The sequence below is a fragment of the Heptranchias perlo genome, unplaced genomic scaffold (genome assembly GCF_035084215.1).
Source record: "Heptranchias perlo isolate sHepPer1 unplaced genomic scaffold, sHepPer1.hap1 HAP1_SCAFFOLD_1462, whole genome shotgun sequence".
Taxonomy (NCBI): Eukaryota; Metazoa; Chordata; class Chondrichthyes; order Hexanchiformes; family Hexanchidae; genus Heptranchias; species Heptranchias perlo.
The window spans coordinates 10001-37003 of NW_027138714.1; the positions used below are offsets into that span (position 1 = coordinate 10001).

The 27003-nt window shown below is 50.1% G+C and overlaps 1 protein-coding gene across 1 annotated transcript in view; it reads left to right on the forward strand.

Annotated features, from left to right (window-relative positions):
* The window catches only part of LOC137309052 (dynein assembly factor with WD repeat domains 1-like), a gene marked incomplete at its 5' end in the record, with an annotated part of 31247 nt that extends 4298 nt beyond the window's left edge, over window positions 1-26949 (forward strand). Inside the window, 5 exons of the mRNA XM_067977389.1 lie at window positions 2004-2035; window positions 12823-12922; window positions 13046-13111; window positions 24168-24260; window positions 25449-26949. Coding sequence (XP_067833490.1) covers window positions 2004-2035; window positions 12823-12922; window positions 13046-13111; window positions 24168-24260; window positions 25449-25622 — 465 coding nt within the window. The remainder of the gene's footprint in view (window positions 1-2003; window positions 2036-12822; window positions 12923-13045; window positions 13112-24167; window positions 24261-25448) is intronic.
* Window positions 26950-27003: the final 54 nt, after the last annotated feature.

Below are 27003 nucleotides of genomic sequence, written 5' to 3' on the forward strand. Positions count from 1 at the left end.
CACAGTGGGGAAATATCTCACACTGGGGAAATATCTCACAGTGGGGGAATATCTCACAGTGGGGGAATATCTCACAGTGGGGAAATATCTCACACTGGGGAAATATCTCACAGTGGGGGAATATCTCACACTGGGGAAATATCTCACAGTGGGGAAATATCTCACACTGGGGGAATATCTCACACTGGGGAAATATCTCACACTGGGGAAATATCTCACACTGGGGAAATATCTCACACTGGGGGAATATCTCACAGTGGGGAAATATCTCACACTGGGGGAATATCTCACAGTGGAGAAATATCTCAAACTGGGGGAATATCTCACACTGGGGGAATATCTCACACTGGGGGAATATCTCACACTGGGGAAATATCTCACAGTGGGGAAATATCTCACACTGGGGAAATATCTCACACTGGGGGAATATCTCACAGTGGAGAAATATCTCAAACTGGGGGAATATCTCACAGTGGGGGAATATCTCACAGTGGGGGAATATCTCACACTGGGGAAATATCTCACACTGGGGAAATATCTCACACTGGGGAAATATCTCACACTGGGGGAATATCTCACAGTGGGGAAATATGTCACACTGGGGGAATATCTCACACTGGGGGAATATCTCACAGTGGGGAAATATCTCACACTGGGGAAATATCTCACACTGGGGAAATATCTCACAGTGGGGGAATATCTCACAGTGGGGGAATATCTCACAGTGGGGGAATATCTCACAGTGGGGGAATATCTCACAGTGGGGGAATATCTCACAGTGGGGGAATATCTCACACTGGGGAAATATCTCACACTGGGGAAATATCTCACAGTGGGGGAATATCTCACAGTGGGGAAATATCTCACACTGTGGAAATATCTCACACTGGGGGAATATCTCACACTGGGGGAATATCTCACACTGGGGGAATATCTCACAGTGGGGAAATATCTCACACTGGGGGAATATCTCACACTGGGGGAATATCTCACACTGGGGGAATATCTCACACTGGGGGAATATCTCACACTGGGGGAATATCTCACACTGGGGAAATATCTCACAGTGGGGGAATATCTCACACTGGGGGAATATCTCACACTGGGGGAATATCTCACACTGGGGGAATATCTCACACTGGGGAAATATCTCACAGTGGGGGAATATCTCACACTGGGGAAATATCTCACACTGGGGGAATATCTCACACTGGGGGAATATCTCACACTGGGGGAATATCTCACAGTGGGGAAATATCTCACACTGGGGGAATATCTCACACTGGGGGAATATCTCACACAGGGGAAATATCTCACAGTGGAGAAATATCTCACAGTGGGGAAATATCTCACACTGGGGGAATATCTCACAGTGGGGAAATATCTCACACTGGGGGAATATCTCACACTGGGGGAATATCTCACAGTGGGGAAATATCTCACACTGGGGGAATATCTCACACTGGGGGAATATCTCACACTGGGGGAATATCTCACACTGGGGGAATATCTCACACTGGGGGAATATCTCACACTGGGGAAATATCTCACAGTGGGGGAATATCTCACAGTGGGGGAATATCTCACACTGGGGAAATATCTCACAGTGGGGGAATATCTCACACTGGGGAAATATCTCACACTGGGGAAATATCTCACACTGGGGAAATATCTCACACTGGGGAAATATCTCACACTGGGGGAATATCTCACACTGGGGGAATATCTCACACTGGGGGAATATCTCACACTGGGGGAATATTTGAGCCCAGTAATATATATATCGGCTCAGCACAGCCCCAGATACATCCTGTGTACTAGCAGCTCTGTTTGTGCGTCTTGGTACCACACCGGGTGAGATTAGCTAAATCAGGAGAGGGTTGGACCCCGGCCTCAGGGCATGTGTAGCTCAGTACTAAGGGCTCGACAAGCAGCATGATGAATCTTGATGAATGTTGTTCACACAGATTGAATTATACATCCTGTCTATCCTCTCCCTCTAGTTCTGGACTGAGAATCATCCTCGTTCAATCAGGTATTGGGGATACTGGGATATTGTGTAATTATAACAGGACAGGTGATTATTACTGGGATACTCTGTAATTATAACGGGACAGGTGATTATTACTGGGATACTCTGTAATTATAACGGGACAGGTGATTATTACTGGGATACTCTGTAATTATAACGGGACAGGTGATTGTTTCTGGGGATACTCTGTAATTATAACGGGACAGGTGATTATTACTGGGATACTCTGTAATTATAACTGGACAGGTGATTATTACTGGGATACTCTAATTATAACGGGACAGGTGATTATTACTGGGATACTCTGTAATTATAACGGGACAGGTGATTATTACTGGGATACTCTGTAATTATAACGGGACAGGTGATTGTTTCTGGGGATACTCTGTAATTATAACGGGACAGGTGATTATTACTGGGATACTCTGTAATTATAACGGGACAGGTGATTATTACTGGGGATACTCTGTAATTATAACAGGACAGGTGATTATTACTGGGATACTCTGTAATTATAACGGGACAGGTGATTATTACTGGGATACTCTGTAATTACAATGGGACAGGTGATTATTACTGGGATACTCTGTAATTATAACGGGACAGGTGATTATTACTGGGATACTCTGTAATTATAACTGGACAGGTGATTATTACTGGGGATACTCTGTAATTATAACGGGACAGGTGATTATTACTGGGATACTCCATAATTATAACAGGACAGGTGATTATTACTGGGGATACTCTGTAATTATAACAGGACAGGTGATTATTACTGGGATACTCCATAATTATAACGGGACAGGTGATTATTACTGGGATACTCTGCAATTATAACAGGACAGGTGATTATTACTGGGGATACTCTGTAATTATAACGGGACAGGTGATTATTACTGGGATACTCTGTAATTATAACGGGACAGGTGATTATTACTGGGATACTCTGTAATTATAACGGGACAGGTGATTATTACTGGGATACTCTGTAATTATAACGGGACAGGTGATTATTTATGGGGTACTCTGTAATTATAACGGGACAGGTGATTATTACTGGGATACTCTGTAATTATAACGGGACAGGTGATTATTACTGGGATACTCTGTAATTATAACGGGACAGGTGATTATTACTGGGATACTCTGTAATTATAACGGGACAGGTGATTATTACTGGGATACTCTGTAATTATAACTGGACAGGTGATTATTACTGGGATACTCTGTAATTATAACAGGACAGGTGATTATTACTGGGGATATTGTGTAATTATAACGGGACAGGTGATTATTACTGGGATACTCTGTAATTATAACGGGACAGGTGATTATTTCTGGGGATACTCTGTAATTATAACGGGACAGGTGATTATTACTGGGATACTCTGTAATTATAACGGGACAGGTGATTATTACTGGGATACTCTGTAATGATAACAGGACAGGTGATTATTACTGGGATACTCTGTAATTATAACGGGACAGGTGATTATTACTGGGATACTCCGTAATTATAACAGGACAGGTGATTATTACTGGGATACTCTGTAATTATAACTGGACAGGTGATTATTACTGGGATACTCTGTAATTATAACAGGACAGGTGATTATTACTGGGATACTCTGTAATTATAACAGGACAGGTGATTATTACTGGGGATATTGTGTAATTATAACGGGACAGGTGATTATTACTGGGATACTCTGTAATTATAACGGGACAGGTGATTATTACTGGGGATACTCTGTAATTATAACGGGACAGGTGATTATTACTGGGATACTCTGTAATTATAACGGGACAGGTGATTATTACTGGGATACTCTGTAATTATAACGGGACAGGTGATTATTACTGGGATACTCTGTAATTATAACGGGACGGGTGATTATTACTGGGATACTCTGTAATTATAACTGGACAGGTGATTATTACTGGGATACTCTGTAATTATAACAGGACAGGTGATTATTACTGGGGATATTGTGTAATTATAACGGGACATGTGATTATTACTGGGATACTCTGTAATTATAACGGGACAGGTGATTATTTCTGGGGATACTCTGTAATTATAACGGGACAGGTGATTATTACTGGGATACTCTGTAATTATAACGGGACAGGTGATTATTACTGGGATACTCTGTAATTATAACAGGACAGGTGATTATTGCTGGGATACTCTGTAATTATAACGGGACAGGTGATTATTACTGGGATACTCTGTAATTATAACGGGACAGGTGATTATTACTGGGATACTCTGTAATTATAACGGGACAGGTGATTATTACTGGGATACTCTGTAATTATAACTGGACAGGTGATTATTACTGGGATACTCTGTAATTATAACAGGACAGGTGATTATTACTGGGGATATTGTGTAATTATAACGGGACAGGTGATTATTACTGGGATACTCTGTAATTATAACGGGACAGGTGATTATTTCTGGGGATACTCTGTAATTATAACGGGACAGGTGATTATTACTGGGATACTCTGTAATTATAACGGGACAGGTGATTATTACTGGGATACTCTGTAATTATAACAGGACAGGTGATTATTACTGGGATACTCTGTAATTATAACGGGACAGGTGATTATTACTGGGATACTCCGTAATTATAACAGGACAGGTGATTATTACTGGGATACTCTGTAATTATAACTGGACAGGTGATTATTACTGGGATACTCTGTAATTATAACAGGACAGGTGATTATTACTGGGGATATTGTGTAATTATAACGGGACAGGTGATTATTACTGGGATACTCTGTAATTATAACGGGACAGGTGATTATTTCTGGGGATACTCTGTAATTATAACGGGACAGGTGATTATTACTGGGATACTCTGTAATTATAACGGGACAGGTGATTATTACTGGGATACTCTGTAATTATAACGGGACAGGTGATTATTACTGGGATACTCTGTAATTATAACGGGACAGGTGATTATTTATGGGGTACTCTGTAATTATAACAGGACAGGTGATTATTACTGGGATACTCCATAATTATAACGGGACAGGTGATTATTACTGGGATACTCTGCAATTATAACAGGACAGGTGATTATTACTGGGGATACTCTGTAATTATAACGGGACAGGTGATTATTACTGGGATGCTCTGTAATTATAACGGGACAGGTGATTATTACTGGGATACTCTGTAATTATAACGGGACAGGTGATTATTACTGGGATACTCTGTAATTATAACGGGACAGGTGATTATTTATGGGGTACTCTGTAATTATAACGGGACAGGTGATTATTACTGGGATACTCTGTAATTATAACGGGACAGGTGATTATTACTGGGATACTCTGTAATTATAACGGGACAGGTGATTATTACTGGGATACTCTGTAATTATAACTGGACAGGTGATTATTACTGGGATACTCTGTAATTATAACAGGACAGGTGATTATTACTGGGGATATTGTGTAATTATAACGGGACAGGTGATTATTACTGGGATACTCTGTAATTATAACGGGACAGGTGATTATTTCTGGGGATACTCTGTAATTATAACGGGACAGGTGATTATTACTGGGATACTCTGTAATTATAACGGGACAGGTGATTATTACTGGGATACTCCGTAATTATAACAGGACAGGTGATTATTACTGGGATACTCCGTAATTATAACTGGACCGGTGATTATTACTGGGATACTCTGTAATTATAACTGGACAGGTGATTATTACTGGGATACTCTGTAATTATAACAGGACAGGTGATTATTACTGGGGATATTGTGTAATTATAACGGGACAGGTGATTATTACTGGGATACTCTGTAATTATAACGGGACAGGTGATTATTACTGGGATACTCTGTAATTATAACGGGACAGGTGATTATTTCTGGGGATACTCTGTAATTATAACGGGACAGGTGATTATTACTGGGATACTCTGTAATTATAACGGGACAGGTGATTATTACTGGGATACTCTGTAATTATAACGGGACAGGTGATTATTACTGGGATACTCTGTAATTATAACGGGACAGGTGATTATTTATGGGGTACTCTGTAATTATAACGGGACAGGTGATTATTACTGGGATACTCTGTAATTATAACGGGACAGGTGATTATTACTGGGATACTCTGTAATTATAACGGGACAGGTGATTATTACTGGGATACTCTGTAATTATAACGGGACGGGTGATTATTACTGGGATACTCTGTAATTATAACAGGACAGGTGATTATTACTGGGATACTCTGTAATTATAACGGGACAGGTGATTATTACTGGGATACTCTGTAATTATAACGGGACAGGTGATTATTACTGGGGATACTCTGTAATTATAACAGGACAGGTGATTATTACTGGGATACTCTGTAATTATAACAGGACAGGTGATTATTACTGGGATACTCTGTAATTATAACTGGACAGGTGATTATTACTGGGATACTCTGTAATTATAACAGGACAGGTGATTATTACTGGGGATATTGTGTAATTATAACGGGACATGTGATTATTACTGGGATACTCTGTAATTATAACGGGACAGGTGATTATTTCTGGGGATACTCTGTAATTATAACGGGACAGGTGATTATTACTGGGATACTCTGTAATTATAACGGGACAGGTGATTATTACTGGGATACTCTGTAATTATAACAGGACAGGTGATTATTACTGGGATACTCTGTAATTATAACGGGACAGGTGATTATTACTGGGATACTCCGTAATTATAACAGGACAGGTGATTATTACTGGGATACTCTGTAATTATAACGGGACAGGTGATTATTACTGGGATACTCTGTAATTATAACAGGACAGGTGAGTATTACTGGGATACTCTGTAATTATAACGGGACAGGTGATTATTACTGGGATACTCTGTAATTATAACAGGACAGGTGATTATTACTGGGATACTCTGTAATTATAACGGGACAGGTGATTATTACTGGGATACTCCGTAATTATAACAGGACAGGTGATTATTACTGGGATACTCTGTAATTATAACTGGACAGGTGATTATTACTGGGATACTCTGTAATTATAACAGGACAGGTGAGTATTACTGGGGATATTGTGTAATTATAACGGGACAGGTGATTATTACTGGGATACTCTGTAATTATAACGGGACAGGTGATTATTTCTGGGGATACTCTGTAATTATAACGGGACAGGTGATTATTACTGGGATACTCTGTAATTATAACGGGACAGGTGATTATTACTGGGATACTCTGTAATTATAACGGGACAGGTGATTATTACTGGGATACTCTGTAATTATAACTGGACAGGTGATTATTACTGGGATACTCTGTAATTATAACAGGACAGGTGATTATTACTGGGGATATTGTGTAATTATAACGGGACAGGTGATTATTACTGGGATACTCTGTAATTATAACGGGACAGGTGATTATTTCTGGGGATACTCTGTAATTATAACGGGACAGGTGATTATTACTGGGATACTCTGTAATTATAACAGGACAGGTGATTATTACTGGGATACTCTGTAACTATAATGGGACAGGTGATTATTACTGGGATACTCCGTAATTATAACAGGACAGGTGATTATTACTGGGATACTCTGTAATTATAACTGGACAGGTGATTATTACTGGGATACTCTGTAATTATAACAGGACAGGTGATTATTACTGGGGATATTGTGTAATTATAACGGGACAGGTGATTATTTCTGGGGATACTCGGTAATTATAACGGGACAGGTGATTATTACTGGGGATACTCTGTAATTATAACGGGACAGGTGATTATTTCTGGGGATACTCTGTAATTATAACGGGACAGGTGATTATTACTGGGATACTCTGTAATTATAACGGGACAGGTGATTATTACTGGGATACTCTGTAATTATAACGGGACAGGTGATTATTACTGGGATACTCTGTAATTATAACGGGACAGGTGATTATTACTGGGATACTCCGTAATTATAACAGGACAGGTGATTATTACTGGGATACTCTGTAATTATAACTGGACAGGTGATTATTACTGGGATACTCTGTAATTATAATGGGACAAGTGATTATTACTGGGATACTCCGTAATTATAACGGGACAGGTGATTATTACTGGGATACTCTGTAATTATAACAGGACAGGTGATTATTACTGGGATACTCTGTAATTATAACGGGACAGGAGATTATTACTGGGATATTCTGTAATTATAACGGGACAGGTGATTATTACTGGGATACTCTAATTATAACAGGACAGGTGATTATTACTGGGATACTCTGTAATTATAACGGGACCGGTGATTATTACTGGGATACTCTGTTATTATAACAGGACACGTGATTATTACTGGGATACTCTGTAATTATAATGGGACAGGTGTTTATTACTGGGGATACTCTGTAATTATAACGGGACAGGTGATTATTACTGGGATACTCTGTAATTATAATGGGACAGGTGATTATTACTGGGATACTCTGTAATTATAACGGGACAGGTGATTATTACTGGGATACTCTGTAATTATAACTGGACAGGTGATTATTACTGGGGATACTCTGTAATTATAACTGGACAGGTGATTATTACTGGGATACTCTGTAATTATAACGGGACAGGTGATTATTACTGGGATACTCTGTAATTATAACGGGACAGGTGATTATTACTGGGATACTCTGTAATTATAACAGGACAGGTGATTATTACTGGGATACTCTAATTATAACAGGACAGGTGATTATTACTGGGATACTCTGTAATTATAACGGGACAGGTGATTATTACTGGGATACTCCGTAATTATAACAGGACAGGTGATTATTACTGGGATACTCTGTAATTATAACGGGACAGGTGATTATTACTGGGATACTCTGTAATTATAACTGGACAGGTGATTATTACTGGGATACTCTGTAATTATAACGGGACAGGTGATTATTACTGGGATACTCTGTAATTATAACAGGACAGGTGATTATTACTGGGATACTCTGTAATTATAACGGGACAGGTGATTATTACTGGGATACTCTGTAATTATAACGAGACAGGTGATTATTACTGGGGATACTCTGTAATTATAACAGGACAGGTGATTATTACTGGGATACTCTGTAATTATAACGGGACAGTTGATTATTACTGGGATACTCTAATTATAGAATCATAGAATCATAGAAGTTACAACATGGAAACAGGCCCTTCGGCCCAACATGTCCATGTCGCCCAGTTTATACCACTAAGCTAGTCCCAATTGCCTGCACTTGGCCCATATCCCTCGATACCCATCTTCCCCATGTAACTGTCCAAATGCTTTTTAAAAGACAAAATTGTACCCGCCTCTACTACTGCCTCTGGCAGCTCGTTCCAGACACTCACCACCCTTTGAGTGAAAAAATTGCCCCTCTGGATCCTTTTGTATCTCTCCCCTCTCACCTTAAATCTGTGCCCCCTCGTTATAGACTCCCCTACCTTTGGGAAAAGATTTTGACTATCGACCTTATCTATGCCCCTCATTATTTTATAGACTTCTATAAGATCACCCCTTAACCTCCTACTCTCCAGGGAATAAAGTCCCAGTCTGTCTAACCTCTCCCTGTAAGTCAAACCATCAAGTCCCGGTAGCATCCTAGTAAATCTTTTCTGCACTCTTTCTAGTTTAATAATATCCTTTCTATAATAGGGTGACCAGAACTGTACACAATATTCCAAGTGTGGCCTCACCAATGCCCTGTACAACTTCAACAAGACATCCCAACTCCTGCATTCAATGTTCTGACCAATGAAACCAAGCATGCTGAATGCCTTCTTCACCACCCTATCCACCTGTGACTCCACTTTCAAGGAGCTATGAATCTGTACTCCTAGATCTCTTTGTTCTATAACTCTCCCCAACGCCCTACCATTAACGGAGTAGGTCCTGGCCCGATTCGATCTACCAAAATGCATCACCTCACATTTATCTAAATTAAACTCCATCTGCCATTCATCGGCCCACTGGCCCAATTTATCAAGATCCCGTTGCAATCCTAGATAACCTTCTTCACTGTCCACAATGCCACCAATCTTGGTGTCATCTGCAAACTTACTAACCAGGACAGGTGATTATTACTGGGATATTCTGTAATTATAACGGGACAGGTGATTATTACTGGGATACTCTGTTATTATAACAGGACAGGTGATTATTACTGGGATACTCTGTAATTATAATGGGACAGGTGTTTATTACTGGGGATACTCTGTAATTATAACGGGACAGGTGATTATTACTGGGATACTCTGTAATTATAACTGGACAGGTGATTATTACTGGGATACTCTGTAATTATAACGGGACAGGTGATTATTACTGGGATACTCTGTAATTATAACTGGACAGGTGATTATTACTGGGGATACTCTGTAATTATAACTGGACAGGTGATTATTACTGGGATACTCTGTAATTATAACGGGACAGGTGATTATTACTGGGATACTCTGTAATTATAACAGGACAGGTGATTATTACTGGGGATACTCTGTAATTATAATGGGACAGGTGATTATTACTGGGATACTCTGTAATTAGAACGGGACAGGTGATTATTACTGGGATACTCTGTAATTATAACGGGACAGGTGATTATTACTGGGGATACTCTGTAATTATAATGGGACAGGTGATTATTACTGGGATACTCTGTAATTATAACGGGACAGGTGATTATTACTGGGATACTCTGTAGTTATAACAGGACAGGTGATTATTACTGGGATACTCTGTAATTATAACGGGACAGGTGATTATTACTGGGATACTCTGTAATTATAACGGGACAGGTGATTATTACTGGGTTACTCTGTAATTATAACTGGACAGGTGATTATTACTGGGATACTCTGTAATTATAACGGGACAGGTGATTATTACTGGGGATACTCTGTAATTATAACTGGACAGGTGATTATTACTGGGATACTCTGTAATTATAACGGGACTGGTGATTATTACTGGGGATACTCTGTAATTATAACGGGACAGGTGATTATTACTGGGGATACTCTGTAATTATAACGGGACAGGTGATTATTACTGGGGATACTCTGTAATTATAACGGGACAGGTGATTATTACTGGGATACTCTGTAATTATAACGGGACAGGTGATTATTACTGGGGATACTCTGTAATTATAACGGGACAGGTGATTATTACTGGGGATACTCTGTAATTATAACGGGACAGGTGATTATTACTGGGGATACTCTGTAATTGTAATGGGACAGGTGATTATTACTGGGGATACTCTGTAATTATAACTGGACAGGTGATTATTACTGGGATACTCTGTAATTATAACAGGACAGGTGATTATTACTGGGGATACTCTGTTATTATAACGGGACAGGTGATTATTACTGGGATACTCTGTAATTATAACGGGACAGGTGATTATTACTGGGGATACTCTGTTATTATAACGGGACAGGTTATTATTACTGGGGATACTCTGTTATTATAACGGGACAGGTTATTATTACTGGGGATACTCTGTAATTATAACAGGACAGGTGATTATTACTGGGATACTCTGTAATTATAACGGGACAGGTGATTATTACTGGGATACTCTGTAATTATAACAGGACAGGTGATTATTACTGGGATACTCTGTAATTATAACAGGACAGGTGATTATTACTGGGATACTCTGTAATTATAACGGGACTGGTGATTATTACTGGGGATACTCTGTAATTATAACGGGACAGGTGATTATTACTGGGGATACTCTGTAATTACAACGGGACAGGTGATTATTACTGGGGATACTCTGTAATTATAACAGGACAGGTGATTATTACTGGGGATACTCTGTAATTATAACGGGACAGGTGATTATTACTGGGATACTCTGTAATTATAACAGGACAGGTGATTATTACTGGGATACTCTGTAATTATAACGGGACTGGTGATTATTACTGGGATACTCTGTAATTATAACGGGACAGGTGATTATTACTGGGGATACTCTGTAATTATAACGGGACAGGTGATTATTACTGGGGATACTCTGTAATTATAACTGGACAGGTGATTATTACTGGGATACTCTGTAATTATAACGGGACAGGTGATTATTACTGGGGATACTCTGTAATTATAACAGGACAGGTGATTATTACTGGGGATACTCTGTAATTATAACGGGACAGGTGATTATTACTGGGATACTCTGTAATTATAACAGGACAGGTGATTATTACTGGGATACTCTGTAATTATAACGGGACTGGTGATTATTACTGGGATACTCTGTAATTATAACGGGACAGGTGATTATTACTGGGGATACTCTGTAATTATAACGGGACAGGTGATTATTACTGGGATACTCTGTAATTATAACGGGACAGGTGATTATTACTGGGATACTCTGTAATTATAACAGGACTGGTGATTATTACTGGGATACTCTGTAATTATAACGGGACAGGTGATTATTACTGGGATACTCTGTAATTATAACGGGACAGGTGATTATTACTGGGATACTCTGTAATTATAACGGGACAGGTGATTATTACTGGGATACTCTGTAATTATAACGGGACAGGTGATTATTACTGGGGATACTCTGTAATTATAACGGGACAGGTGATTATTACTGGGGATACTCTATAATTACTACAGTAGTGTGCCTGATTGCGGTTATGGTGATTTGGTCCTTTCTTTCAGGAAAATCTTCGGCCCTCACCTCTGTGGCGATGCCATGCAGATTCACCCCGAGACCAATCAGATTTTGACAGGTTCATGGAGGAAGGAAAAGAGTTTGGAGGTGAGGCGTCCTGCAGGACCTGCTCCTCCTCGAGCTTCGCTTGGCAATAATGTACTCGAGTGTCTGTCCCTGGGACCCACTCTCTGTGGTGTCTCATTACTCTCAATGTGTTTGTTCACTCAGGTCTGGGACTACATGTCAGGGGAGAAAATTCAAGACATTGCTGAGGATGAGAGGGGCAACAGCCTGGTGAGTAGGGTCAGAAGATATCGGGAACTGGGGTACAGGTCCCCCCGCGGGGCACCGACTCTCCCCGGGGTACGGGTCACCCCCCCGCGGGGCACCGACTCTCCCCCGGGGTACGGGTCCCCCCCGCGGGGCACCGACTCTCCCCGGGGTACGGGTCCCCCCCCGCGGGGCACCGACTCTCCCCGGGGTACGGGTCCCCCCCGCGGGGCACCGACTCTCCCCGGGGTACGGGTCCCCCCCGCGGGGCACCGACTCTCCCCGGGGTACGGGTCACCCCCCCTCGGGGCACCGACTCTCCCCGGGGTACGGGTCCTCCCCCGCGGGGCACCGACTCTCCCCGGGGTACGGGTCTCCCCCCCGCGGGGCACCGACTCTCCCCCGGGGTACGGGTCCCCCCCGCGGGGCACCGACTCTCCCCGGGGTACGGGTCCCCCCCGCGGGGCACTGACTCTCCCCGGGGTACGGGTCCCCCCCGCGGGGCACCGACTCTCCCCGGGGTACGGGTCACCCCCCCGCGGGGCACCGACTCTCCCCCGGGGTACGGGTCCCCCCCGCGGGACACCGACTCTCCCCGGGGTACGGGTCACCCCCCCTCGGGGCACCGACTCTCCCCCGGGGTACGGGTCCCCCCCGCGGGACACCGACTCTCCCCGGGGTACGGGTCCCCCCCGCGGGACACCGACTCTCCCCGGGGTACGGGTCCCCCCCGCGGGGCACCGACTCCCCCCGGGGTACGGGTCCCCCCCGCGGGGCACCGACTCTCCCCGGGGTACGGGTCCCCCCCCCCCCGCGGGGCACCGACTCTCCCCGGGGTACGGGTCCCCCCACGGGGCACCGACTCTCCCCGGGGTACGGGTCCCCCCCGCGGGGCACCGACTCTCCCCGGGGTACGGGTCCCCCCCGCGGGGCTCCGACTCTCCCCCGGGGTACGGGTCCCCCCCGCGGGGCACCGACTCTCCCCCGGGGTACGGGTCCCCCCGCGGGGCACCGACTCTCCCCCGGGGTACGGGTCCCCCCACGGGGCACCGACTCTCCCCGGGGTACGGGTCCCCCCCGCGGGGCACCGACTCTCCCCGGGGTACGGGTCCCCCCCCGCGGGGTTGAGGAGTGGTTGAGGGGGACAGACTGTGGTGGGGAGGTGTGGGAGGGCGATGGCTGGGGGTGAGGTTTGGTACCCGGGAGTTTGGGACAGACTTTGGGGGGCGGTGAGGGAGGAGGGATGAAGGGGACGGACTGTGTGTGGTGGGTTGTGGGGGTGAGGGGGAGGATGGGTGGAGTGTGGTAGGTGAGGGGAACAGATTCTGTTCGAGTGAGGGGTGGGGTTGAGGCGTGAGGGGTGGGGTTGAGGGAGTGTTTGAGGGGTGCGGGTGAGGGAGAGGTTGAGTGGGTGAGGGAGGGTTTGAGGGGTGAGGGTGAGGGAGAGGTTGAGTGGGTGAGGGAGGGGTTGAGGGGTGAGGGTGAGGGAGAGGTTGAGTGGGTGAGGGAGGGGTTGAGGGGTGAGGGTGAGGTAGAGGTTGAGTGGGTGAGGGAGGGGTTGAGGGGTGAGGGTGAGGGAGAGGTTGAGTGGGTGAGTGAGGGGTTGAGGAGTGGGGGTGAGGGGGATATTCTGGGGGGTGAGGGGATGAGGGGGGTTTGATGGTTGGACTGGGGGCAAACTGGGGGGTGGGGGGTAAGGTGGAGGGAAGAGTGTGAGGCGGATGGTCTGGGGGATGAGGGTGAGATTGAGGGGTTCAGGGGGGTGTGGCGGGTAGACTGGGGTTGAGGTGGGTAGAGTGGGGGGATAGACTGGGGGAGTGAGGGGGATAAACTGGTGGGGTGAGGGGTAAAGGGGTGAGGGAGGGGTTGAGGGGTGAGGGGTGGTGAGGGGGACAGACTGGGGGGTGAGGTAGTGAGTGGGGGTGAGGGGGGTAAAGGGATGAGCGGTGTAAGGGGTTAATGGGGTGAGGGGATAAGGGGTGAGGAGGGGGGTAAGGGGTTGCGTAGAGAGTGAGGGGTGAGGAGGGGATGAGGGGGTGAGGAGGGTAAGGGGATGAGGAGGGCGTTTAGGGGGTGAGGGGGAGGACGAGGGAGGTGAGGGGGTAGACTGGGGGTGAGTGGAGGTGTGGGGGTGAGGGGGTAGACTGGGGGTGAGGGGTGTAGACTGGGATGGTGAGGCAGTGAGAGGCGGAGGGGGTGAGAGGGTAGACTTGGGGGGTGAGGCGGTCAGGGATAGACTGAGGTGAGGCAGTGAGTGGGGATGAGGGGGGTAAGGGGTGAGGAAGGGGGTCAGGGGGAGGAGGAGGGGGGTAAGGGTTGAGGGGAGGGGAGGCAGGAGGGGGAGGGTGTGAGGGGTAGACTTGGGGGTAAGGGGGTGAGATGGAGGGGATGCGGGTAAGGGGGTGAGGGGGGATGAGGGGTGAGGGGTTGAGGAGGGGGTTAAGGGGGTGAGGAGGGGCAAGGGGATAAGGGGAGGTGGGGTAGACTGGGGCAGGGTAAGGAGGTGAGGCAGGGTGAGGAGGTGGTGAGGGTGGCTAAGGGAGTGATGGAGGGTAAGGAGGTGAGGAGAGGGCGAGGGAGGGTAAGGAGGTGAGGAGGGGTTGAGGGGGGTAAGGGGGTGAGGGTGGTGAGGGGGGTAGACCTGGGGGTTGAGGGGGGGTTTGGGAGTGAGGGGGTGAGGTGGTGATTGAGGGGTGTTTGAATGGGGGTGAGGGGTGTTTGACGGGGTGAGGGGGGTTTGACGGGGGAGTTTGAGGGAGGTGAGAGGGTGTTTGAGGGGGAGAGGGGGCTTTGAAGGGAGTTTGAGGGGTGAGCGAGTTTGAGGGGGGTGGGGGGGTGAGGGGGAGTTTGAGGAGTTTGAGGGGGTGAGGGGAGTTTGAGGGGGGTTGAGGTGGAGTTTGAGGGGATTGAGGGAGTTTGATTTGAGGGGGAGATTGAGGAGTTTGAGGGGGATTTGAGGGAGTTTGAGGGGGGTTTGAGGAGTGTGGGGGGTTTGAGGGGGAGTTTGAGGGAGTTTGATTTGAGGGGATTTGAGGGAGTTTGAGGAGGAGTTTGAGGGGCTTTGAGTGAGGTTGAGGGGGAGTTTGAGGAGTTTGACGGTGAGTTTGAGGAGGGTGTGAGGGGAGTTTGATTTGAGGGGGAGTTTGAGGGGATTTGAGTGAGTTTGAGGAGGGGTTTGAGGGGATTTGAGTGAGTTTGAGGGGATTTGAGTGAGTTTGAGGGGGGTTTGAGGGGATTTGAGTGAGTATGAGGGGGGTTTGAGGGGGATTTGAGTGAGTTTGAGGGGTGGTTTGAGGGGATTTGAGTGAGTTTGAGGGGGAGTTTGAGGGGTTTGAAGGGGAGTTTGAGGGGGGGGTTGAGGAGTTTCAGGGGGAGTTTGAAGGGATTTGAGTGAGTTTGAGGAGGGGTTTGAAGAGTTTGAGGGGAGTTGAAGGAGTTTGAGGGGGGTTTGAGGAGTTTGAGAGGGAGTTTGAGGGGGGTTTGAGGGGATTTGAGGCAGTTTGAGGGGATTTGAGTGAGTTTGAGGGGGATTTGAGGGGGGTTTGAGGGGATTTGAGTGAGTATGAAGGGGGTTTGAGGGGGATTTGAGTGAGTTTGAGGGGTGGTTTGAGGGGATTTGAGTGAGTTTGAGGGGAGTTTGAGGGGTTTGAAGGGGAGTTTGAGGGGGGTTTGAGGAGTTTCAGGGGGAGTTTGAAGGGATTTGAGTGAGGTAGAGGAGGGGTTTGAGGGGGAGTTTGAGGGGATTTGAAGGAGTTTGAGGGGGAGTTGGGGGGGTTTGAGGGGGATTTGAGTGAGTTTAAGGGGGGTTGAGGGAGTTTGAGGGGGTTTGAGGAGTTTGAGGGGATTTGAGGCAGTTTGAGGGGGAGTTTGAGGAGTTTAAGGGGGGTTTGTGGGGGGGTTGAGGGGGGTTTGAGGAGTTTGAGTGGCGTTTGAGGGGGTTTGAGGAGTTTGAGGGGATTTGAGGGAGTTTGAAGGGGGTTGAGGAGTTTGAGGGGGGTTTGAGGAGTTTGAGGGGATTTGAGGGGGGGGTTGAGGAGTTTGAGGGGGGTTTTGAGGGGGGTTGAGGGAGTTTGAGGGGCGGTTGAGGAGTTTGAGGGGATTTGAGGGGGGTTTGAGGGAATTTGAGGGGATTTTTTTTTTATTCGTTCACGGGATGTGGGCGTCGCTGGCGAGGCCGGCATTTATTGCCCATCCCTAATTGCCCTTGAGAAGGTGGTGGTGAGCCGCCTTCTTGAACCGCTGCAGTCCGTGTGGTGAAGGTTCTCCCACAGCGCTGTTAGGAAGGGAGTTCCAGGATTTTGACCCAGCGACAATGAAGGAACGGCGATATATTTCCAAGTCGGGATGGTGTGTGACTCGGAGGGGAACGTGCAGATGGTGTTGTTCCCATGTGCCTGCTGCTCTTGTCCTTCTAGGTGGTAGAGGTCGTGGGTTTGGGAGGTGCTGTTGAAGAAGCCTTGGTGAGTTGCTGCAGTGCATCCTGTGGATGGTACACACTGCAGCCACTGTGCGCCGGTGGTGAAGGGAGTGAATGTTTAGGGTGGTGGATGGGGTGCCAATCAAGCGGGCTGCTTTGTCCTGGATGGTGTCGAGCTTCTTGAGTGTTGTTGGAGCTGCACTCATCCAGGCAAGTGGAGAGTATTCCATCACACTCCTGACTTGTGCCTTGCAGATGGTGGAAAGGCTTTGGGGAGTCAGGAGGTGAGTCACTCGCCGCAGAATCCCCAGCCTCTGACCTGCTCTTGTAGCCACAGTATTTATATGGCTGGTCCAGTTAAGTTTCTGGTCAATGGTGACCCCCAGGATGTTGATGGTGGGGGATTCGGCGATGGTAATGCCGTTGAATGTCAAGGGGAGGTGGTTGGACTCTCTCTTGTTGGAGATGGTCATTGCCTGACACTTGTCTGGCACGAATGTTACTTGCCACTTATGAGCCCAAGCCTGGATGTTGTCCAGGTCTTGCTGCATGCGGGCTCGGACTGCTTCATTATCTGAGGGGTTGCGAATGGAACTGAACACTGTGCAGTCATCAGCGAACATCCCCATTTCTGACCTTATGATGGAGGGAAGGTCATTGATGAAGCAGCTGAAGATGGTTGGGCCTAGGACACTGCCCTGAGGAACTCCTGCAGCAATGTCCTGGGGCTGAGATGATTGGCCTCCAACAACCACTACCATCTTCCTTTGCGCTAGGTATGATTCCAGCCTTGATTGGCCGGATTGGATTTGTCCTGCTATTTGTGGACAGGACATACCTGGGCAATTTTCCACATTGTCGGGTGGATGCCAGTGTTGTAGCTGTACTGGAACAGCTTGACTGGAGGCGCAGCTAGTTCTGGAGCACAAGTCTTCAGCACTACAGCTGGGATGTTGTCGGGGCTCATAGCCTTTGCTGTATCCAGTGCACTCAGCCGTTTCTTGATATCACGTGGAGTGAATCGAATTGGCCGAAGACTGGCTTCCGTGATGGTGGGGATATCGGGCAGGAGGCCGAGATGGATCATCCACTCGGCACTTCTGGCTGAAGATGGTTGCAAACCAGCCTTGTCTTTTGCGCTCATGTGCTGGACTCCGCCATCATTGAGAATGGGGATGTTTGCAGAGCCTCCTCCTCCCGTTAGTTGTTTAATTGTCCACCACCATTCACGACTGGATGTGGCAGGACTGCAGAGCTTTGATCTGATCCGTTGGTTGTGGAATCGCTTAGCTCTGTCTATAGCATGTTGCTTCCGCTGTTTAGCATGCATGTCGTCCTGAGTTGTAGCTTCACCAGGTTGGCACCTCATTTTTAGGTACGCCTGGTGCTGCTCCTGGCTTGCTCTTCTGCACTCCTCATTGAACCAGAGTTGATCCCCTGGTTTGTTGGTAATGTTAGAGTGAGGGATATGCCGGGCCATGAGGTTACAGATTGTGCTGGAATACAATTCTGCTGCTGCTGATGGCCCACAGCGCCTCATGGATGCCCAGTTTTGAGCTGCCAGATCTGTTCTGAATCTATCCCATTTAGCACGGTGGTAGTGCCACACAACACGTTGGATGGTGTCCTCAGTGCGAAGACGGGACTTCGTCTCCACGAGGACTGTGCGGTGGTCACTCCTACCAATACTGTCATGGACAGATGCATCTGCGACAGGTAGATTGGTGAGGACGAGGTCAAGTAAGTTTTTCCCTCGTGTTGGTTCGCTCACCACCTGCCGCAGGCCCAGTCTGGCAGCTATGTCCTTCAGGACTCGGCCAGCTCGGTCAGTAGTGGTGCTACCGAGCCACTCTTGGTGATGGACATTGAAGTCCCCCACCCAGAGTACATTTTGTGCCCTTGCTACCCTCAGTGCTTCCTCCAAGTGGTGCTCAACATGGAGGAGGACTGATTCATCAGCTGAGGGAGGACGGTAGGTGGTAATCAGCAGGAGGTTTCCGTGCCCAGGTTTGACCTGATGCCATGAGATTTCATGGGGTCCGGAGTCAATGTTGAGGACTCCCAGGGCCACTCCCTCCTGACTGTATATCACTGTACCGCCACCTCTGGTGGGTCTGTCCTGCCGGTGGGACAGGACATACCCAGGGATGGTGATGGAAGAGTCTGGGACGTTGGCTGAAAGATATGATTCTGTGAGTATGGCTATGTCAGGCTGTTGCTTGACTAGTCTGTGGGACAGCTCTCCCAATTTTGGCACAAGTCCCCAGATGTTAGTAAGGAGGACCTTGCAGGGTCGACTGGGCTTGGTGTTTTGCCGTTGTCGTGTCCGGTGCCTAGTGGTCCGATGCCGGGTGGTCCGTCCGGTTTTATTCTTATTGTGACTTTTTTTAGCGAGATTGGACAACTGAGTGTCTTGCTTGGCCATTTCAGAGGGCAATTAAGAATCAACCACATTGCTGTGGGTCTGGAGTCACATATAGGCCAGACCGGGTAAGGACGGCAGGCTTCCTTCCCTAAAGGGCATTAGTGAAACTAGATGGGTTTTTACGACAATCCGGTAGTTTCATGGCCATCATTACTGATACTAGTATTTTAATTCCAGATTTTTATTTAATTGAATTTAAATTCGCCAGCTGCCTTGGCGGGATTTGAACTCATGACTCTGGATTTTAGTCCAGGCCTCTGGATTACTAGTCCAGATTGAGGGAGCTTGAGGGGGAGTTTGAGGGGTTTGAGGGGGGGGTTGAGGAGTTTGAGGGGATTTGAGGGAGTTTGAGGGGGGATTTGAGGAGTTTGAGTGAGTTTGAGGGGGGTTTGAGGAGTTTGAGGGGATTCGAGGGAGTTTGAGGAGGGTTTGAGGGAGGATTGAGGAGTGTGAGGGAGGGTTGAGGAGTTTGAGGGGGGTTTGAGGAGTTTGAGGGGGGGTTTGAGGAGCTTGAGGGAGTTTGAGGGGGGTTTGAGGAGTTTGAGGGGGGGTTGAGGAGTTTGAGGGGGGGTTGAGGAGTTTGAGGGGGGGTTGAGGAGTTTGAGGGGGGGTTGAGGAGTTTGAGGGGGATTTGAGGGGGGGTTTGAGGAGGGGTTTGAGGAGTTTGAGGGGGGGTTTGAGGGAGTGAGGAGTTTGAGGGGGGGTTTGAGGAGTTTGAGGGGGGGTTTGAGGAGGGTTGGAGGAGTTTGAGGAGGGTTGGAGGAGTTTGAGGGGGGGTTTGAGGGAGTTTGAGGGGGGGTTTGAGGAGGGGTTGAGGAGTTTGAGGGGGGGTTGGAGGAGTTTGAGGGGTGTTTGAGGGGGGTTGAGGAGTTTGAGGGGGGTTGAGGAGTTTGAGGGGTTTTGAGGGAGTTTGAGGAGTTTGAGGGGGGGTTGAGGAGTTTGAGGGGGTTTGAGGGAGTTTGAGGGTGTTGAGGGGGGGTTTGAGGAGTTTGAGGGAGTTTGAGGGGGGTTTTGAGGAGTTTGAGGGGGTTTGAGGGTGTTGAGGGGGGGTTTGAGGAGTTTGAGGGGTTTTGAGGGGGGTTTTGAGGGATTTTGAGGGGCGCTTTGAGGAGTTTGAGGGAGTTTGAGGAGTTTGAGGGGCGCTTTGAGGAGTTTGAGGGAGTTTGAGGGGTGTTTGAGGAGTTTGAGGGGGGTTGAGGAGTTTGAGGGGGGTTTGAGGAGGGTTGGAGGAGTTTGAGGGGGGGTTTGAGGGAGTTTGAGGGGGGGTTTGAGGAGGGGTTGAGGAGTTTGAGGGGGGGTTGAGGAGTTTGAGGGGAGTTTGAGGGGGGTTTGAGGGAGTTTGAGGGGGGGTTGAGGAGTTTGAGGGGGGGTTGAGGAGTTTGAGGGGGGGTTGAGGAGTTTGAGGGGGGGTTTGAGGGTGTTGAGTGGGGGTTTGAGGAGTTTTGAGGGAGTTTGAGGGGGGTTTTGAGGGAGTTTGAGGGGGGTTTGAGGAGTTTGAGGGGTTTTGAGGGAGTTTGAGGGGGGTTTTGAGGGAGTTTGAGGGGGGTTTTGAGGGAGTTTGAGGGGGGGTTTTGAGGGAGTTTGAGGGGGGTTTGAGGAGTTTGAGGGGGGGTTGAGGAGTTTGAGGGGTTTTGAGGGAGTTTGAGGGTGTTTGAGGTGTTTGAGGGGGGGTTTGAGGGGGTTTGAGGAGTTTGAGGGGGGGGTTGAGGAGTTTGAGGGGTGTTTGAGGAGGGTTGGAGGAGTATGAGGGGGGGTTTGAGGGAGTTTGAGGGGGGGTTTGAGGAGGGGTTGAGGAGTTTGAGGGGGGGTTGAGGAGTTTGAGGGGGGGTTGGAGGAGTTTGAGGGGGGTTTGAGGGAGTATGAGGGGGGGTTTGAGGGGTTTTGTGGGAGTTTGAGGAGTTTGAGGGGGGGGTTGAGGAGTTTGAGGGGAGTTTGAGGGGGTGTTTGAGGGTGTTGAGGGGGGGTTTGAGGAGTTTGAGGGGGGGTTTGAGGAGTTTGAGGGGTTTTGAGGGAGTTTGAGGGGGGGTTTTGAGGAGTTTGAGGGTGTTGAGGGGGAGTTTGAGGGAGTTTGGGGGGGTTTGAGGAGTTTGAGGGGGCTTGAGGGGGGGTTTGAGGGGAGTTTGAGGGGGTTAGAGGAGTTTGAGGGGGTTTGAGGAGTTTGAGGGGGTTTGAGGAGTTTGAGGGGGTTTGAGGAGTTTGAGGGGGGGTTTGAGGGAGTTTGAGGGGGGTTTGAGGGAGTTTGAGGGGGGTTTGAGGAGTTTGAGGGGGGTTTGAGGAGTTTGAGGGGGGGTTTGAGGGAGTTTGGGGGGGTTTGAGGAGTTTGAGGGGGTTTGAGGAGTTTGAGGAGTTTGAGGGGGTTTGAGGAGTTCGAGGGGGTTTGAGGGGTTTGAGGAGGGGTTTGAGGGAGTTTGAGGGGGGGTTTGAGGGAGTTTGAGGGGGGGTTTGAGGAGTTTGAGGGTGTTGAGGGGGAGTTTGAGGGAGTTTGGGGGGGTTTGAGGGGGCTTGAGGGGGGGTTTGAGGAGTTTGAGGGGAGTTTGAGGGGAGTTTGAGGGGGTTAGAGGAGTTTGAGGGGGTTTGAGGAGTTTGAGGGGGAGTTTGAGGGGGGTTTGAGGAGTTTGAGGGGGGTTTGAGGGAGTTTGAGGGAGTTTGAGGGGGGTTTGAGGAGTTTGAGGGGGGGTTTGAGGGAGTTTGGGGGGGTTTGAGGAGTTTGAGGGGGTTTGAGGGGGGGGTTTGAGGAGTTTGAGGGGGTTTGAGGAGTTTGAGGGGGTTTGAGGGGTTTGAGGAGTTTGAGGGGGTTTGAGGGGGAGTTTGAGGAGTTTGAGGGGGAGTTTGAGGGAGTTTGAGGGGGGGTTTGAGGGAGTTTGAGGGGGGGTTTGAGGAGTTTGAGGGGTGGTTTGAGGGGTTTTAAGGGGGTTTGAGGAGTGTGAGGGAGTTTGAGGGGTTTGAGGTGGGTTTGAGGAGTTTGAGGGGGTTTGAGGGGGGGTTTGAGGAGTTTGAGGGGGGGTTTGAGGAGTTTGAGGGGGTTTGAGAAGTTTGAGGAGTTTGAGGGGGGTTTTGAGGGGGGTTTGAGGAGTTTGAGGGGGGTTTGAGGGGGTTTGAGGGGGGGTTGAGGAGTTTGAGGGGGTTTGAGGGGGGGTTTGAGGAGTTTGAGGGGGTTTGAGGAGTTTGAGGAGTTTGAGGAGTTTGAGGGGGTTTGAGGGGGGGTTTGAGGAGTTTGAGGGGGGTTTGAGGGAGTTTGAGGAGTTTGAGGGGGTTTGAGGGGGTTTGAGAATTAGAGGGGGGGTTTGAGGAGTTTGAGGAGGGGGTTTGAGGAGTTTGAGGGGGTTTGAGGGGTTTTAAGGGGGTTTGAGGGGTTTAAGGGGGTTTGAGGGGGGGTTTGAGGAGTTTGAGCGAGTTTGAGGGGGGGTTTGAGGAGTTTGAGGGGGTTTGAGGGAGTTTGAGGGGGTTTGAGGAGTTTGAGGGGGTTTGAGGGAGTTTGAGGGGTTTGAGGGAGTTTGAGGGGGTTTGAGTGGGGGTTTGAGGGGGGGTTTGAGGAGTTTGAGGGGGGTTTGAGGAGTTTGAGGGGGTTTGAGGGGGGGTTTGAGGAGTTTGAGGGGGTTTGAGGGAGTTTGAGGGGGGTTTGAGGGGGGGGTTTGAGGAGTTTGAGGGGGTTTGAGGAGTTTGAGGGGGTTTGAGGGAGTTTGAGGGGGTTTGAGGAGTTTGAGGGGGTTTGAGGGAGTTTGAGGGGGTTTGAGGAGTTTGAGGGGGTTTGAGGGAGTTTGAGGGAGTTTGAGGGGGGTTTGAGGGAGTTTGAGGGGGGTTTGAGGGAGTTTGAGGGAGTTTGAGGGGGGTTTGAGGGAGGTTTGAGGGAGTTTGAGGGAGTTTGAGGGGGGGTTTGAGGGAGTTTGAGGGGGGGTTTGAGGGAGTTTGAGGGGAGTTTGAGGGAGTTTGAGGGGGGGTTTGAGGGAGTTTGAGGGAGTTTGAGGGGGGGTTTGAGGGAGTTTGAGGGAGTTTGAGGGAGTTTGAGGGGGGTTTGAGTGGGGGTTTGAGGGGGGGTTTGAGGAGTTTGAGGGGGTTTGAGGAGTTTGAGGGGGGTTTGGGGGGGTTTGAGGGAGTTTGAGGGAGTTTGAGGGGGTTTGAGAGGGAGTTTGAGGGGGGGGTTTGAGGGAGTTTGAGGGAGTTTGAGGGAGTTTGAGGGAGTTTGGTGTCTGACGGTCTCGGACGTCGAACTGATTGTTTGACCTTTCCCCTCCGCACAGATCTACAGCTGCCATTGGCTGGGATCTGATCACCTGATCGCGGCCGGGACCAGGAGTAACATTTGTCGACTTGTTGAACGGGGCTCGATGGCGGTGAGTCGCCCGGGGCGGGGGGCGGGGGGTCGGAGGTGGCCCGGGGCGGGGGGTCGGAGGTGGCCCGGGGCGGGGGTCGGAGGTGGCCCGGGGCGGGGGTCGGAGGTGGCCCGGGGCGGGGGGTCGGAGGTGGCCCGGGGCGGGGGTCGGAGGTGGTCCGGGTCGGAGGTCGGAGGTGGTCCGGGGCGGGGGTCGGAGGTGGCCCGGGGCGGGGGGTCGGAGGTGGCCCGGGGCGGGGGTCGGAGGTGGCCCGGGGCGGGGGTCGGAGGTGGCCCGGGGCGGGGGTCGGAGGTGGCCCGGGGCGGGGGGTCGGAGGTCGGAGGTGGCCCGGGGCGGGGGTCGGAGGTGGCCCGGGGGCGGGGGTCGGAGGTGGCCCGGGGCGGGGGTCGGAGGTGGCCCGGGGCGGGGGTCGGAGGTGGCCCGGGGCGGGGGTCGGAGGTGGCCCGGGGCGGGGGTCGGAGGTGGCCCGGGGCGGGGGTCGGAGGTGGCCCGGGGCGGGGGTCGGAGGTGGCCCGGGGCGGGGGTCGGAGGTCGCCCGGGGCGGGGGGTCGGAGGTCGCCCGGGGCGGGGGTCGGAGGTGGCCCGGGGCGGGGGGGTCGGAGGTGGCCCGGGGCGGGGGTCGGAGGTGGCCCGGGGGCGGGGGGTCGGAGGTGGCCCGGGGCGGGGGTCGGAGGTGGCCCGGGGCGGGGGGGTCGGAGGTGGCCCGGGGCGGGGGTCGGAGGTGGTCCGGGGCGGGGGTCGGAGGTGGTCCGGGGTGGGGGGTCGGAGGTCGCCCAGCGTGGGGTGAGGGGTGAGATTTCATTTTTTCCCCCTTGTCCTTTCCCCCCTCGTCCTTTCCCCTCACCCCCCCTGTCCCGTCCCCCCCACTTTCCCCCCTCGTCCCCTCACCCCCCTCGTCCCCTCATCCCCCCTCGTCCCCCCCTCGACCCCTCACCCCCCCTCGACCCCTCTCCCCCACTTTCCCCCCTCGTCCCCTCACCCCCCCTCGTCCCCTCACCCCCCCCTCGTCCCCTCATCCCCCCTCGTCCCCCCTCGACCCCTCACCCCCCCCTCGACCCCTCTCCCCCACTTTCCCCCCTCGTCCCCTCACCCCCCCCTTGTCCCCTCACCCCCCCCTTTCCCCCTTGTACCTTGTGTTGTGTTTCTTGGCTGAGAGTCCTGGTTTCTGATTGTTCTTCTCTCTTTCAGACCATTGGCCGCCTGGCGAACCTGCCCCGTGGGGTTTACAGCACTGACGTGACCAGTGGGGGATCGGGGAGACCGCTGATCGCAGTCTGTTCCGACGACCATGTCTACCTCCTGGATCCAGGCTCCGGATCACCAGAGAGTGACGGGACCCGGCCCTGGCTCACCGGGGAATGAGGGGACCCGGCCCCAGCGGGGGAGTGACGGGACCCGGCCCCGGCCCCAGCCGGGAGTGACGGGACCCGGCCCCGGCCCCAGCCGGGAGTGACGGGCCCTGGCCCTGGCTCACCGGGGAATGAGGGCCCCCGGCCCCAGCGGGGAGTGACGGGACCCGGCCCCAGCGGGGAGTGACGGGACCCGGCCCCAGCGGGGAGTGACGGGACCCAGATCACTTTCCTCCCTGTCCTCCCTCCCCCTCCCCCTTCCCCCAGACACAGAGAGACAGACAGTGACACAGGAACAGAGACACACTCACACAGACAGAGACACCGACCCACACACAGAGACACAGGGACAGAGACACACTCACACAGACAGAGACACCGACCCACACACAGACAGAGAGACAGAGACACCGACCCACACACAGACAGAGAGACAGAGACACTGACCCACACACAGACAGAGAGACAGACAGTGACACAGGGACAGAGACACTCACACAGACAGAGACACCGACCCACACATAGACAGAGAGACAGAGACACCTACCCACACACAGAGACACACTCACACAGACAGAGACACCGACCCACACACAGACAGAGAGACAGAGACACCGACCCACACACAGACAGAGAGACAGAGACACCGACCCACAGAGAGACAGAGACACCGACCCACACACAGACAGAGAGACAGAGACACTGACCCACACACAGACAGAGACACCGACCCACAGAGAGACAGAGACACCGACCCACAGAGAGACAGAGACACCGACCCACACACAGACAGAGACACCGACCCACACACAGACAGAGACACCGACCCACACACAGACAGAGAGACAGACAGAGACACCGACCCACACACAGACAGAGAGACAGACAGTGACACAGGAACAGAGACACACTCACACAGACAGAGACACCGACCCACACACAGACAGAGAGACAGAGACACCGACCCACACACAGACAGAGAGACAGACAGTGACACAGGGACAGAGACACACTCACACAGACAGAGAGACAGACAGTGACACAGGGACAGAGACACACTCACACAGACAGAGACACCGACCCACACACAGACAGAGAGACAGAGACACCGACCCACAGAGAGACCGACCCCCACACACACAGAGACAGAGACAGAGACACACTCACACACACCGAGACACACACACACACTGAGACAGACAGTGACACAGAGACAGAGACACCTACCCACACACAGACACACACTCCCCATCAAATTCTTTAATGTCAGTCCTGAGCTTGTGTCAATAATTTGTATATTTTTTATGGATTCTCTGAATAAACAGAATGTTTTCCCCGTATTGGTGACTCCTCCCTGACCCCATCACAATCTTTACATCCAGCAGACAATCCGA